Source organism: Conger conger, chromosome 4 (genome assembly GCF_963514075.1).
Source record: "Conger conger chromosome 4, fConCon1.1, whole genome shotgun sequence".
NCBI classification, from domain to species: domain Eukaryota; kingdom Metazoa; phylum Chordata; class Actinopteri; order Anguilliformes; family Congridae; genus Conger; species Conger conger.
Genome location: NC_083763.1, coordinates 20,684,358 through 20,700,528, shown reverse-complemented (window position 1 = coordinate 20,700,528; position 16,171 = coordinate 20,684,358). Strand labels below are relative to the sequence as shown.

Here is a 16,171-nt window from a genome sequence, read left to right as displayed (position 1 = left end):
GGGGAAGACGTCTCGCTGGACCAGCGGACGACCGAGCGGACGAGAGCGAGGGGGGCAGAGGGACGTGGCAGAGGGACGGGGCCGACGTTTTTAAGCGCAACAGACACTCGCGTTTCCCCGCGCAACATCAGAGGGCTCATCCAGACCCAGCTTTCATCACAGAAATGTGTCAGCCCAGCCCAGCTTGACACCAAGCGGGAATGTGTGTCAGAAAAACAGCACAATAAACTCCTAGTAACTGTGAGTGTGAAAAGTACATACTTTCTTACTTCATTGTGTTGTTTATGACTCTACCCAGGAAACAGATGATTATTGGTGGAAAAGAATATTTTACCTGTACATTCAATGTATCTTTTACTTCAGTGTACAAAGTTCAAAGTAGAAGTTGTTAAAACTATATAGGAAGCTGGACAAGTGTAGTTTATGAGGCTTTGTTAATGTTTACCACATACTATGAAGATAGAAAGCAGATACAGAGAAATCAGTCAATCAGTGTTTTAACTGATAATTTAAACAACCACTGAAAAGTTTAGAGTCTTAGTGCTATTAAAGTAGTTATGTTTACCCTAAGACAATGAGCATGCAGTGACGCTCTGCTTACAGTAGCATCATGCCCTTCATGTACAGCATGCCACTATAGTTCAGTAGATGTCCAGCTTATGATCAGTCACATAGCTCTTCTCAACCATTGCATTACAACACAGAGACTGATGGTTACATTGGTTCAGGTTCGAAATATATAGGCAGAAATATCTGACTTACAGCTGATTCTGGACTGCAAGGTCAGTGCTGATACTGTTGTATTGTAATGCAGGGCATTACCCCACACCCCCAACATTCACACATTCCCATCATCAACCCAGAATTCCTTGCACACAGTCAAACACATGCCAAACCCTGAGGTAATGGAGTAAGGAATTATATCTCATCTCATAAAATTGTTATGCTAGTCTTATTTACTTACTTTGCTATGTTCTAAACAGGGCTTTCAACATATATAATGCTATAGCTACCTACTTTCCAAGAAACCGATTTCACACCGTTATAGCTATTCAAGCATGAACAATGCTCTGCACACCCATCCTGTTCAGAACTAAATGTTGACTTTGTATTAAATTTATTTATATTAACTGAATTTTTACAGTTAATATAAATAAATTAATACAAAATGAATAAGCAATAAATAAACATACTGTACATACAAAATTGAAAGTATTTGACATGGAATGGAACCTAAAAGTAATATTTATTCATTATCTGCTTGCCAGCAGAATGCTAATAATGGTCTGGAGTCCACATTTTAAATGTAGCAGACAATATTTTGCTTTTATTGGTAGATTGCCACAAGCATTGTTTAGCAGTCTGAGTAATGCTGTATAATGAGGATACACAGCTGGACCTATTTTTAATAAGAAAACTCATTTTTGATGTTCCTTAATGAACAGATTAATTGACTCCTTACAGTGTTTCTTAATGAACAGATTAATGGACTCCTTTCAGTGTTTCTTAATGAACAGAATGACAATAATATTTACCCTCAGAAAACACTGAGTTCATCTCCAAATGACTTTTGCATGAAAGCAATTTTAATATTTTCTGGCTGCACAAGAAACACAAAAATTAAGTTAATTCTAGTTCAAATCAATTCAAGGGATGCTCAAAAATCCTTGAGACTGTGCTACTAAAATTCCATCCTCTGCTACGACATCAAAAATCCTCCATTTAAGAGAAAAAGGAATTCATACGTTTCCACTGCTGTGAAAATGAAATGCATTACTCTACGGTGAGTATTTCACTTACACATTTTTCATTTTTCCTTTTGACCAAATTCATTCTATTGCCAACTTCTGTGGCTTTCAATGTGCATGAACAAGAACAAGAACCCACTCCAGGAAATTGTGCTCTGCTGCAAATTTAGGTAATTGCGACCATCTCTCCAGCTCTGGTGGTGAACGCGGTGGGGTTTCCATTACACTGGTGTTAGAGGGGTGTGTTAGACTAGAGAGTGCACCATTGTCCGTTCTAATTCTACGGATAGGACACACACTCCGCCTGAAGTGTCAATGTGAACTTTCTCCCTCTGAAAGACCTGTGAAGCATGCTCACTACAGATCATTAGGCATTTTATCTACTCCAGACTCTCCGAAAATCTCCTTATTTACAGTCGCGGTGTCTCTGTCTGCACCTCGGGCGTATCTGGCTGCTGTGGGAGCGATAACCACGCCGAAATATCAACCAGGTGGCCACCAGTGTTCAGAAACACCCCCCGTCCTAGTCCCTGTCCTGTGAGTATACCTCACTGCTCACATTTCAGTCTGGTGCTCCTTATCACGCCCTCGCCCAAACACAGACAAAACGCCGGTCAAGAGGTCCGCTCCCTGCAGGATTCGCAGACAGCCAGTGGATAAGAGTATGTGTTCTGTCACTGTAACATAGTGTAAGTGTGAACCATTTAGACAGACACAGGCTCCAGTCCTGTATAGTGAGGGTACTACCAGGGTCCACTTTGCTCACATTGACTAAAGCAACCCCCAAAATGAAACTCTTTTGCTACTTATTTCCTAGTCAGGTTGAATACATTTTTAAAAAATCAGCTTCAAGAAAGTTCTCTCGCATCCAGAGGCAAGGCTGAGGCCAGATGGATATTTTTCATTCAGTAAAATAAAAGCGAACGGTCTTCAGCCCTCCACCTGGGAGGATTTAAGAGTGCTCATAATTCAGTGCACAGGTGCGAGCGGTGCCAGATTAGTAAATGCAGGCGCTGGGACGCGCGGCCTGCGCGCGGAATGAGAATAAGCGCGGCCTCTCTGCGGGAGGCCCTGATTGGCTCCACAGGGTCAGCAGACATCAATCTGCTTCTGCACGCCGGCCCGGTGGATGCTGGGAGGGCCTGGACTGATGGACTGCCCAATCGATAGCGCTGAAACATACAGATTGATCAGTTCCCACGGTGACCGCATTAACTGACTCCAGAGTCGAACCCCTGACCTGTGCATGGGAGCCCGTTCGAAAGGGGCCCCCCCCTATTTTCACCACAATGAAAACAAAATGTAGCCAGGCATTTTCTAATAATTATTTATATATAGCTCAGTTGCCAGTTTCTGTCAGTTTATGTATTGCCTACGGTTCAGCTCACCGTTCATTCTTTGACCAATATAAGTGTTTTGAGTAAATATAACTGTGACAATCAGTGATGTTTGTACACTACATTATGTAGAGAATTATGCACATAATGTAAAGAATGATAGATACTGTGGCATGAGGATGTATGTTGTAATTTTCTGTTTTCAAGGGCAAACACTCAAATGCTAAATACTGGAAAGGAAATGCAGGAAAAAACCTTCCATATGAAAGAACTCAAAATGTTAATACAAAATTCTCAGTATTGAGCAGAACTAAACAGCGCACTTCCAAAAACAACATTATCTAACCACATGTTGTTAAGAAATTAGAGTGTTAGAGAAAACACACAATTTTCTTCTGTTTTCCTTAAAACACAGTATAAGAACACAAAATGAAAATGTAAGTTAATCCATTATATTTTGGTGTTAAGTGCTGTAGTTCTTAAGATATATGCTCATGATAATTTGAAAATGGTCTCTGAGCTTCCATCATGGGATTTGAGGGCTTAAAGCTAAGAAGCTATCAACTAATTATCAAAAAAACAGAGCAGGCTAATCAATTATTCAGATGAACATTAGGCTTCTAATATACATGAAGCCATGGGAGCGATATTTCCCTGAAGTACCCCCAAACCAAAATACAGTGAGAAAGTCAAGCTTTCCAAATCTGAAATGAGTTCTCACTGTAGACTGGAGATATTGATCTTTCAGCGATGTGCAATCTGCAAGGTACTGCTCTGCATTAGCAGGGCATTGAGCGATTTCTCAAATTCTTCATTTCATGCATTGTTTTATGCGAATCTGGGATTTATGTGCTTCTTAATTATAAACCGCCAGTGGTATTTATGCGTTTGTTGTTTGTTTGACGCTTTGATAAAGGTGAAGAAATTATTCTTATTCTCCTCAATGGCTGAACTGCCAGTCAGGAAGTGGTCACTGTGAATAAGCTAGGCACTTCCTCCCTGAGCTATTCTCCACTGAGACAAAACCTCAACCCCCACAAACTGCTTTCATAGCTACACAAAGTGAAAAGTGATGTATAAAATATCAAGGTGTGGACACATTTCAGCCAGACACAACCTATTAGTAGGTGGGAAATACAACTTCTAACACGAGTAGGGCTAGGTATCATGTAAACAACACTCAGCAAGCAGCAAATCGATGGCCACATATTCCCTGGTAGCCACCTCAACCGCAATTCTGATGAACTGTGATTCGGAAGAGTAAAGGAGAATGTTCTCCACTGCCACCCCCCATAGAAAACAAAATGTATAAAAAATATGAGACATCGCTACATGCTTATAGAACAATTAATCTTTCCTTAAATTGTGACACAGCTTGCCTCTTAATTGAAAAACCATCCTAATATTTAGCATGCTCTACCCAGTCACCTGCTCCTATTTTCACTTTGCCAAATCCAACGTCAGCACATCTCCTCAAGTGGTTCCTGTGGCTGTTAAATCTAGAACTGCGAGCCAAAGTGCAATAATTCTCTGAACCATTGTTTCAGAGATCATGAAAATGTCCTTTCAACCCCTTCATGAGGGTGTGCAATAAAATTAAACCGTTGTAATATGTGTTATTAAAAAATATCTGTGCATGGAAACGTTTATCAGTGGGCCATGCCAACTGCCGTTCTGGGCAGGCCTTCAGAAAAAGAGATGTAAAATGGACTAACGAACAGGTGGCTTTGTCCAATTTTAGCAACCGTGCTAAAGACATTTTCTGGTGAAGGGCCTCGTGAATTTTGCCCATCATAACTCCTTGCATATAACGTTACCCATCTGAAACACACATGTCACTCATCAAAGTGCAAATCTAATCACACACGTTGACTAAATATAAATCCCTGGTAAGCTTACACTGCACGTTGTCTGTCTCCCAGGGGCTGTTGGTTATCTATTGTCTTTTGACTCATTCAGCGAGCCTCTGTCCAAAATAGACAGCTGTAAATAAGTGGCAGAAATAGACACTGAGGACAACTGCTGACAATTTGGGACACGCCACAGTGACACGACCGCAACGATTGATTAAACACGGGAAACAAAGGCCATGCAACACAATAAAATTAGTGTGCGCTCCTTAAAAAATAAACGAAAACAATGAGCAATAAAATGTTTGACATCAACTTCTTGGTTAACACGGACAACAATAATGGACCCCACTTAGTTAAAAAAAACAAGCCCAAAAAGACAACAGCATCTACAGCTTATATTGCGGCATATAATTTAGCTGGCCTAATCTGAGAGCTGAACTTAACCTACCTTTAGCATTTGACCTAAAGGGAATTTACAGTACACACAAGCACCGCGACTTATCTTTACTGCCTTTGATAACACATTTCCATCATTCAAGTCATGCAACTAATTGTACTGTACTCCTTGCTGAAAAAAACAGCTTGGGTTTGAAACAGCTGGTAGCTGCTTGACCAGTTAGACCAGCTCAATACTCAACACGGTTTGACCAGCTCAAGCTGGTAGCTGGTATTTCAAGCTGGTCATGGCTAGACTTTTTTACACCAGGGCTGACCTGAGATGATTTCTCTTCATCTGACACAGAGCCAGTTTCACAGACACAGATTAAGCCTGATCTTTTTGAACAAAGATTCTCCATGTAAAACTGCATTTAGTGCAGGAGTAAGCTTAATCTTTATCAATGAATCCAGCCTGTAATGTTGTCCAATTCTGTGTGTTGATTTACTCACTATACTACTGTATTTAGGAGAACAAAAACCAAGGCTGTGTGTTATTGTGAGGAGATGTCCACAGCATTGCAGAATATACTCTTGGAAAGAAAGGAAAGCAAATTTCTGTTTTGAATTGACAGCAGAGGCTGTTGAAAAACAGGCACGAGGCCGAGTTGTTCGCCTTTTGTTAGCAAGCTGTCCGCTACATAAATCCACTTTGTTTACCAATTCGCCCGGCTGATTTTTCGCTTCAGTATGACACTGCACAACACCGACAGAACAAGACACCATTAGCAGCTCCTTCCTGCATCTTCGTTTTAAAGGGCGCTTGACCTGCCAATCAGAAAAGGCTTTTACCCTAATCGTCAGAAATGAGCTTACATTTACACAGTTTTTCCACAAAGAGAGAGGCTGCTCATGAAAGTGAATTTCACAGTGCAAACTTTTCTGTTGCAAGCGGGGAAGGGGGGGCAGAGTTGTACAGAACAAGCCTTTTCTATGAAGACTTCCAGAAGCAGTTGAAGGAAGCCACATATTTCCAGCAAGAAAACAACATGGTAGACTCTAACAGGATGAGTCTATCAGCTCTCAGCTAGGAACTTGTAGTTCATGACAGCCTTTTATCCCTCATCAAAGCAACAAGCGAACGAACAGACTCTCTGGCTAACACTCCTCCTTCATGTCTTCCATGTCTCTGTAGGATTTCAGAGCCCTAAATCTTTCCTTTTAACAAGTGCACATGCTTCCTTCCTCCAGCCACTCCGGTCCCCGGGGAATGGGGCCAGGCATTCTGGGACACTTGTCCAGGTGGGGCCAGGGCGGGAGACAGGCAGGGCGCAAGATAATGGATGGCTGGCCAGCCAGACCTGGCAGTGAGCGGTCATCAGCGGTCGCACAGTCAGGACAAATTAGCATGATGCTACGCATGCCATCGTTGCTGTAAAATCCATGGGAATCCACAGAAAGTGAAAGGAAATATAATTAATTCAATCCTGCAGTAAAATACGTATGTCCATATACATATGTATATCTGTGTTAAATCACATTTGCAGCATACGTATCTGTCTTACATCACACAATTCGCAGCATATCTGTTATAAATCAATCTGAGCACTTGGCCAACCCTTCTATAGTGCTTTACATTCATATATCTTTTTTAAAAAGGTACTGGCAGATTTCTTTAGGCCATTTTAACCTTTCATATTTACATTAACGGTGAATCCACCTTCTTCCGTGTGTGTCCACCTCACTGTCAACGTGTCGGGCCACCATTACTACTGTTGTAATGACACAGAAGTGTCATTCCCAATACAAAAAACCCAATTCTGAATAATTTATGAATGAAAAGAAAAGCCTTTGTAAGCCTCCCCCTGCTATACCACCTCCCCCCCCCAAACAGATAATGTTACCGCTGAAATAGCAGCCTTAAAAAAGCCGCGTGCCAGGAGGCCGGTATGGAGCCTGCGTCAGAGAGTGTGTGAGGGAGAGGTTAAAGAGAGCTCAGCAAAAAAATGTACAGGAGCAGGCCTTACGAAAACTCACACGCCATCTCCAATTGTGGCTGCTGGTGGTGGGGGGGGGGGAAGGGGATATCATCTATCAGTGGACAAATGCAGGGACGAGAATGCTGCTCCTCAAATGAAATAATATATCTTTGAAAGCCTATGCCCGCAGTAGGACCAAAGCCCATATATCAAGCCAGGGCGGCTGGTGGATCCGGTCCAGGGCCATTAACCTCCCACCTGTTTCCCCCTGTCCTTCACGATGCGCCCCTGCCCTTGGTGCTTCTGCGGTCCCTTGTTCATCTTCCCCCCTCGCGAGCGCTAATGTAAAGCAGAGGGGGGCTCGCCGAATAATTCAAATGCAATGGACCAGGGACACAGTTACAAATCTCTGCCAGGCGTGCGGTGACTCACATGTGCAGTTTGTCAGAAGTGTGCCGGGTGACCTCACTGACAGCGCCCGGGTGGGATATATACGGCCCGCGGGTTCACAGATCACACCTAAAACACCTTATTCATTTATCTGGTTACGGGGTGTAAAAATCACAATCAGCAACCTGTACCTTGAAATTGGAACAGCTTAAGATAAGGTTGATGCGAATAGGGAAAAGGAAATTGCGCATTTTATAAAAGTAAATGTGTGTAATAACTATTGGGAATATACGCCACGATAAATACACCACAGCGGCACTCTAAGAGCTGTACCTTTTCTCCCTGAGAGAGCTCTATACATTTATACATTTAAACACCATGTCAAAACAACATCAGAGCTGATAATGCATACAGTATATGAATACAATTAGTAAATAAAGGTTAATAAAGACTTTACAATCATTGTAAACATTAGTGGCACTATTGGTGGCTGCTTCCCTAATTTCAAGGGAATAAAACTTTTTTTTTTTAATGTTTACAGTAGGTGTAGCAGGAAGCAGAGTGGTACAGTCAGTGCTGTATGACAGGGCAGTAGAGAGAGGACTGTTTGGTGGGCAGAGTGGCACACAGTACAGAGAACACAGGGCAGAGTGATACTGTGCACTTAGTACAGGGCCAGTGTCGCCTGGCAGGCCTGGTTCTCAGTGAGGTATCTCTTCCCCCCCAGCTGCTTTTCCAATAAGGTACAGTCTGGGTACAGTCTCAGGAACAAGGCTTAATGCAGTACTCCTTACTTAATGGCTGGTCTGGTATTGTCATCCATGCTACTTTGTAAAAAAATTATAAAACTGTACCCTAACAGCTGTGAAAGGATGAAAATAAATATTGGAGCCATATGTCAAAGTGCTGTAGGATTTGCACTGTTGAGTTTTATCTGGTTTAACCACTAATGTATATATGCGTGTGCATTTGTGAGTGTGTACATGTGAGTGCAAGTGGGAGTGTGTGTGTGTGTGTGTGTGTGTGTGTGTGCGTGTGTGTGAGTGTGAGAGACAAAAGCAGAGAGAAAGAGAATGTGTGTATAGACAAGCCAGCAATCTTTCAGAAAAACCCTATGTATCCCAAGTGTGCCCTGAGAATAAATAAAGATGCAATGTTCTTTGTCCTTACCTTTTTTGTTACAACTTTTTTACATTTACAACACTTCATCATTGACATTTAAGGACAATGTAAATTGTATGCTGAATCAAAGTTGTTTTGACAGGTCTATTATGAGTTATGGAAAAGAACTGTAAAAAAAAAACAGCAGCTACAGATGCTGTACAATAAAGTACAATAAAGAAATATATTTGGTGCATGTCTCAACTCTGTCCTATTGTGTGGGGAGGCCTGGGGAGAATTGTGGCGCGTGCGTCCCAACAGTTAAACAATGGAGGAGCGCAGAACACAGGGGCGATCTCCCTGGGTGTGAATCACTCTCCGCATTCTTCTGGACCCCTCAAACAATTGAGCGATGGGAAGAGCTCCTGGCTCTCCCCCTCCTCAGTGACAGGTCCTGCATTGTAGGCCAGGCGTATCCGTTTCCCCGGTCCCGGGGCCGGCCACACACGCCAGGCCAGGTGTTACTGCGTGTACACAGCACAATCGTTTCCAAGAACTGCGGAAAAACTACAGAAACGCCGTTCGCTTGTCTCCGGAGACAGATATGAAAAATAAATCTCACCCGGACAACTTCGCAGGGACTAGTCCGAAATGACGGTGGGGGGTTTTTGACTTGGAGAAAGACGTCGTTTGACGTTAAAAAAACCTCAGTCTCACATTAAACAGAGTGCATTTCTCTGAGCCTAGCGTACTCCACCATTTCAGGACAGTCCCTGTAAAGTTGTCTGGGTTAGGACTGTTGTGTAATCTATCTGTTCTGGTTGTAGAGCACCTATTTGATTTTCCTTTCTTCAGCTGGCTTGTAGCGTGTTGGATATTTCCCTTTATGAAGAAATACATGTCTGTGTAAAAAACATGCACATTGTTTTTAGTAGCTTGTCCCTTAGAATGGGGGCTTTAGGAAAATATTTCTCACCATAGTACTGTACTGTAATTGTCAGAATTGAAGGACGGGATGAACTTCATTTTAAATTATGTAATTCCTTTTATAAGTTCCTTAGTCCCATTTCAGGATGATGTTGTCATGCAGAGAACTGTAACAGTTCATGACACAATTAATCTTGATTGAATCAATGTGGTTTAGTGCCACAATCTGAACTGTTCAAAGCTGAAATGGTCTGAGAGTTTGTTCAGATGAAATTTTCCAGTGAAGTAGCTTTTGGAACACATCTTCCAAGGAAGCATGCCGTTTCAATATAAAAAATAAAATTTTAAAAAAGGCTCCACAAAAAATAATTGAAAGGTCTTTCTTTTCAAAATAGCAAGTCTAGATATTTATGATTTTTCTAACGAGCTCCAAATCATGGAAATCAATTCTTTTAACACATTCGACAGGTTTCTTTTTTAACACACAGGTCTCTCACCAGCGAAATTCTTTTGTTCCATTAAGCTAATAATAGCTGGCAGACATTGGTGTATTTATAGGTACTTAGGAGCTCAGCCTTTGAGAACTTCTTAGTCACTTGTGTTTCCTGTGTTTATATGTGCCCAGCCTCATTTTTCATTACACAAACTCCATCCACATGTTAGTGCTGAAACAAACAAAATGCGATGACAGCATTGTTCTGCACTACACAGATCCCCGGCACACTCTGAGAATGCTATATGAAGGGCCTGGCCAAGAGACCTGGCCTTAACTGTCATCACTACAGAAGAATTCAGCAACCTCCGCAGTCTGTGATAAGCACTCAAAAACACAAACCACCCAATATCTCTAGCTTGGTGTGGTGAGAAATGCCATCTTGTGACACCAAAATAAGCAAATAAACCAAGATATGAATGTAGCTAAGCTGCTGTATACGTATATGGTTTGACTAGGCCTAATCACTGAGTCTGTGAAACCGGCCCATAGTCTTCCATTGCTCTTACTGTAATAAGAGCATAAGTAATGGAGATGACTGTACGCCGGTTTTGAGAAAACAAAAACAGCTTCATGCCTTATTGTACATACCGATTTTGTACTGAGCCCTACTGTCAGAAATCATAACTTGGGTCAATCTAATGCTAGAAATTCAAAAGCACCACAGTATGTTAATGACACTACAATGAATACAGATAAATAAATATGCGGACAGCTTTTACGTTGTGGTGTCTTGCGTGGAAGCTCAAGGCCTGTTAAAAGCACCGTTTCCCTTCATGAATGTTAAAAATGACTTAAATAATGTGCAGGACACGGTCAGATGAAGGACAACGGAGGGTGGAGTAGAGATGGAATAATCATTGATCAGAAAATGAAATCGCAACATTCCAAGAAGCAAAAAACAAAAATCAGTTTTTTGTATCCAGTTGATTGTATCCATTTGTTTAACATTAATATGAATCAAGAATTTTGGTATTTGATTGAATCAACCCTTATGTTCGTTACTTCCCAGCTCAGGGAAAGGAACTGTAAGAGTGCCCCAAAAAAACCCTTACAGTATGTGAGCTATTATATGACCAATTTCATCAGTGAAAGCCTTACAGAGGGTAAGTATAGGGACTGTTTTGTACACTTGACGATTGTATTAATAAGAAAAACAGTTATAACAGGAATAAGGTAAATGCACACCACATATATTGTAAATGCAGTGCATTCAGCATTTAAGTTGCGTTAAATGTCAGTGGTTGAGGTTGCTGGTTATGTTAAATATCAGTGCTTGAGGTTGTCCATTGTGTTAAATGTTAGAGGGTTGAGGTTTTTGATTGTGTTAAAAGTTAAAGGATTAGGGTCAACGGTTGTGTTCAATGGCAGCAGGTTGATGTTCTGAGAAAACTCACTTCTTGACCTCAAGCTCTATGGTGACAATCCACTTTGCAAATGTCCTCGAGCTCTATGGTGACAATCCACTTTGCAAACGCACACACACACACGGCACACTACATCAACTAATCAAATTGTTGCTGTTAAATCAGCATGGTGCAAAAGTCAATAATTTACACCATAGGATTTGCTATAGACACTAACATTAGCACCCTATGCATCGGTAGTACTAAACTAAACTATTATGCACACATAAACAGCATTAATATTCATGTGGTACAAGAGAATGTGAGCTTTGGTGGTGAGGGAACACTATATAAATCACTACTACAATTTGACTGCTTACCTCACTGTTCTCTTTAAATGCAAAGGTTTGTTGGCTTTTTAGTTTGTATTTGTGGCATACTCGATACAAATATGTATCGTGAATCTTCCTCACCTTTCTTTGTTTAAACTAGAGGGGCTTACTCTGGATTTCCCCCTATCACCCTCACTAAGCTTTTGGCTTAACAATAGCTGTACAAGTACTGACTAATTAGAACAGGGGCTCTCCAGAGCTTGCAGATGCTAGCAGATCAGTTTTCAGACCCGTGCTGTTGTAGGCCATTTAGTTTAAAGAGACTGAGCAAAAGTACCTCCACTTATGGAATAATTTCAGTTGCGCTCTTGTCTGCAGTAGATATACGTACCTCCTCGTTCTGATTCAGCTCCACAAAACAATGAAATGGAATTACCCTATATAGTAGAATGTTTTATTATTTCAACAATGCGGTTCCCCCACAAGTAAATAAAGCCAATATAACTAGTCATTAGTGAACATAATGACATTTTGGACTGAAGTGAGGGTGGGCAGAAATTGTAAGAGGATTTGGGTGAAAACACTATGATGAGCTTTTTGAGTACGGTATGTTATACTACAGGACAGTCATTCAAAATAATTGTAAAAACAATTCCGGCCTGTGCAACCACACCCACTTCATTTCACAAGCCCTGAAGTGCAGCACATCTCATGCTAATTTACCAACAGTGCCAGGCTACGTGATAAATGTCGACGTGCATTTTAAAATCTATTCAGAGAAAACAATAGGGGACATAACAAAAACGCAGCACTCTGAAGGTACCATTAGGATTACATTGTTGCGGTGAAAGGTTTGCAGAGTGAACAAATTGTCCAGGATGAGGACATCAGGGAAAACGGTGAGAAATTGAGCCCATCCAAACTATAGGCAAACAGCAACTCGGGCTCATCCCATTCCGTTCGGACCGCGATCACAACGTTAACCTTTTCACTGAACAAATAAACTTCCGAGCACAAATTACGTTATGCATGTTACACTGGAAATCCGCCTGTTCTCCGAGGACTACTCGTGGGATTATCGGGCTTTCACAGGAAGGTTTGCTTGCATGTTTTCGCATTTTTTTGTTCTGATTTAAAAACAAAAAGGAGGGAAAGTTGATTCATCTGTACTGTGGCTCACTTTGCCACACTTAATTCAAACTCTAGCAAAGTACATGAGCCCAATATAGAACATTCTGTACAGTATGTACACTGTAAGCGTTGATTTAACACTGAACACTTCACTGTGCAGGGCCAGTAAACTCACTAAGTTGAACAATTTTCCACACTGCTGTCCCCAAAAGCTTGAGGTCAAAATACACTAATTTCCGATTGCTTGGGCACTTTAAAATATTTCTAAGGTTTTTAATTAAATAAATTATGTTTTATTTCTTTAAGAAGTGTTATAAAACATGGGAAATCGTAATAAGTGAGACATTGAGACTTTACACTGCAAAAAACTGTAAGTTACTGTTCATTTATTAATACAGAATTAATATTGACCCAATTTTGCTGAAAGAAAGGTTAATATTTTTATACGACCCATGTTTCAATTGACCGGCAATAAAAAATTATTGTTGAAGGTTGTCCAGCACAAGGAAGCACTTCTCATAACCAAAACTAAAATTTGTCACATATGACGAATATGCTGGCAATGAGAAAAATAGACAGCTGGGCTCAAGCTGCAGTGCAGTAATTTGCACTTATACGTGCTGAAGAACTGCCCGTTCTATTGGCATTTGGTGTGGCAAAACCTTACCAAAAACTAAATCAATAGAGACTGCATAACTGTGGGTATTCACAGAGAAATGTGCAATACCTTCATTTTGAAGTAGCCACTGCCTTACAGCAGTTATACCAGTTATACCGACTAAGTCCTCACACCATGAGCTGAGAACGAGAAGGTTCGATCTAACATTAAAAAAAAAGAAAAAAGTAGTGTCATAATTACGTTGTTAATAGGCCACTAAATACATCTGTGAAGTTTTATACAAAAATACTGTTTAAAAGCATGAAGAAAAGCAAAATTAAAAAGTTGTATCTACTTGGAGCCCATTCACTTTGAGATCTTTGAAGCTCAATATCTCAAATCTCTCAGAACGCGGATAGAACCTTCTAATTCTCAGCTCACGACGCTGCGTAAACAACACGACACGGTGCCAGTTTGGACTAAACACGTACCTTCAGCTCTCTGAAGAATATGCTGCTCCTCGCCCACTCGACGATGGAAAACAAGGTCTGGTCGGCCATTTTGCACATAAGACCAAAGGTGTTGAGCTTCTCGTGCTTCCCCCGGCTGGCCTGCTCCTGCTGCAGGTAGGCCAGGATCTTGGCCTGCACCTGGGGCTCGTCGGGCTCACACTTCAACAGTTCCACGATGAGGTGGGGGAAGCCGTGCGGGGAGCTGGTCTGGTACGCGTCCATGTAGGGGTAGCCCATGAGGGACTCGGGGGAGCTGGTGTAGGGGTCGGGGTACTCGGACTTGATGGTGCGGCTCTGAAAGTGGCTGTAGGCCTGGTAGCTCTGCAGGCCCCCGTGCGTGGGCATGGCCATGCTGATGGGAGAGGTGACGAAGGGGCTACGGTCGTAGTCTGAGGGGGGCAAGGCAGCGTGGCTTAGAGGTAGGCCCTTGGAGGCGGAGTGGATGTTCTGGATGGCCGAAGATATCGTCAGGTCCGTGGGCACGCTCTGCATCACCTGAGTCATGGCTTCGATTTTGAGTCCGTTCGCCCGGATCAGCGCCTTCTTCTGCTGCTTGAGGGCCCGGTCGCGCTTGTACATGGGCCCAAACTTGTTGCGGCCCCCTCGCATGCGATCCGCCCTCACAGCTGTCGGGTTGAAAGACGAGAAGACGCGCACGCACACAAACACGCACAGTCAATTTCCATAAAGAGACAAGGTAAACTGCAAGCAGTAAACTGACCTTCAAGCATATTGTTCAGGACAGACTAAAATGATTGTAAAATGGAAATCTCATTTCAGATTCCTTTTCACCTGCCAACACTTGTATGTTGAACTTGCATAATAAATATTACAGGATGTGTTCACACAGCTGTAATTTTTACAAATGGTTTTGAGTGCTAGTTACAGACTGCCCTGAGCCAATCAATGGCAAGAGCCTTTATGAAAAATGAATTGTATGAAAAGATATGAGAATAAAATAAACAGTGAGTCAACCTTGAGAATGCGTGCAGACAAAATAAGCAACGGAAGATAAACAACTCCCCAAATCTCAAACTCGAACCAAACATAAACAAATAAATGAATACAAAAATCAAGGAACAATTCTTATGGAGAGTACATCTAAACAGAGACAAGCATATAATTTGTGAACGGTGCCATTTGGAGGCTGTGTTTTGCTTTTTTTTTTTTTCAGTGTCTGGGGCACATGTTAATTATTCATGCTTAATTATTTCTCTTTTGTGCTGGCAGAAGAGCTGATGTTCTCCTGCATAGTTGGCAGGTGGACGATTTGGGGAGGGCGGGCGGAAACCAGTGGCCCCATCTCCCCAGTGGTCACCAGGACCGGTTGCGGTGCCCATGGTTAACATTATGGCTTCTAATATCTCAAGAATAAAAATAATGAAATCAAATCCTGCTCAACAGCTGCCTTGGGAGCACTTTTAATGGTCTCTGTCACAGCAGTGTCTGTCATTGCCACACAGATCTGAGAGACGCGAGAGGGAGGTCTCACAGAGCGTGTTTCCACTGACGGCGCGGTTCATCGGCTCTGGAACCTCTGCCGGCCCTGCGACACGCACATCGCCCGCCCGTCCACTGGAGGTGAAGTTCGGAGCGGTTTTATCTCGGGGATTACCGTAGCGTTAAAAATTTATCACAAAAAACCCTGTGTATCCATTATACATTATTGTAGCGACTTTAACTATTAATGATTCCGAGCAACAAGGTAATTAATGAGCCAAAGACTAATAGTTATCCCTTTCGGGAAAACACAATTAGGTCTGGACCTGAGAGTCGGATCATGAATACACGTTTTGGTTACATTTTTGTGTCTAATTAAACGAGGTTATTTACATGCATGTCGTACAGAGTTGTCTGCAGCTGTAAAATAAATAATTAATATCTCTTTGCTGTTCTCTGGCTGTTTTGTATATTGTAAGAATACCCAAGTCATAAACTTAGCAGGCTACACCCAGTGCATTATTCAGCGATTCAGTACATTTTTATCTACTAGAATACTAAGCTAATATGAAGTATTTCTGCAATATTAGCGCCAGCACTAGACCCAGA

The 16,171-nt window shown here is 41.9% G+C and overlaps 1 protein-coding gene across 2 annotated transcripts in view; it reads right to left on the bottom strand.

Annotated features, from left to right (window-relative positions):
* Nucleotides 1-16,171, bottom strand: part of nr5a2 (nuclear receptor subfamily 5, group A, member 2) — a 51,048-nt gene that overhangs the window by 27,409 nt on the left and 7,468 nt on the right. For both annotated transcript variants that reach the window (XM_061238295.1, XM_061238297.1), the window contains one exon: nucleotides 14,102-14,748. In XM_061238295.1, coding sequence (XP_061094279.1) covers nucleotides 14,102-14,748 — 647 coding nt within the window. The remainder of the gene's footprint in view (nucleotides 1-14,101; nucleotides 14,749-16,171) is intronic.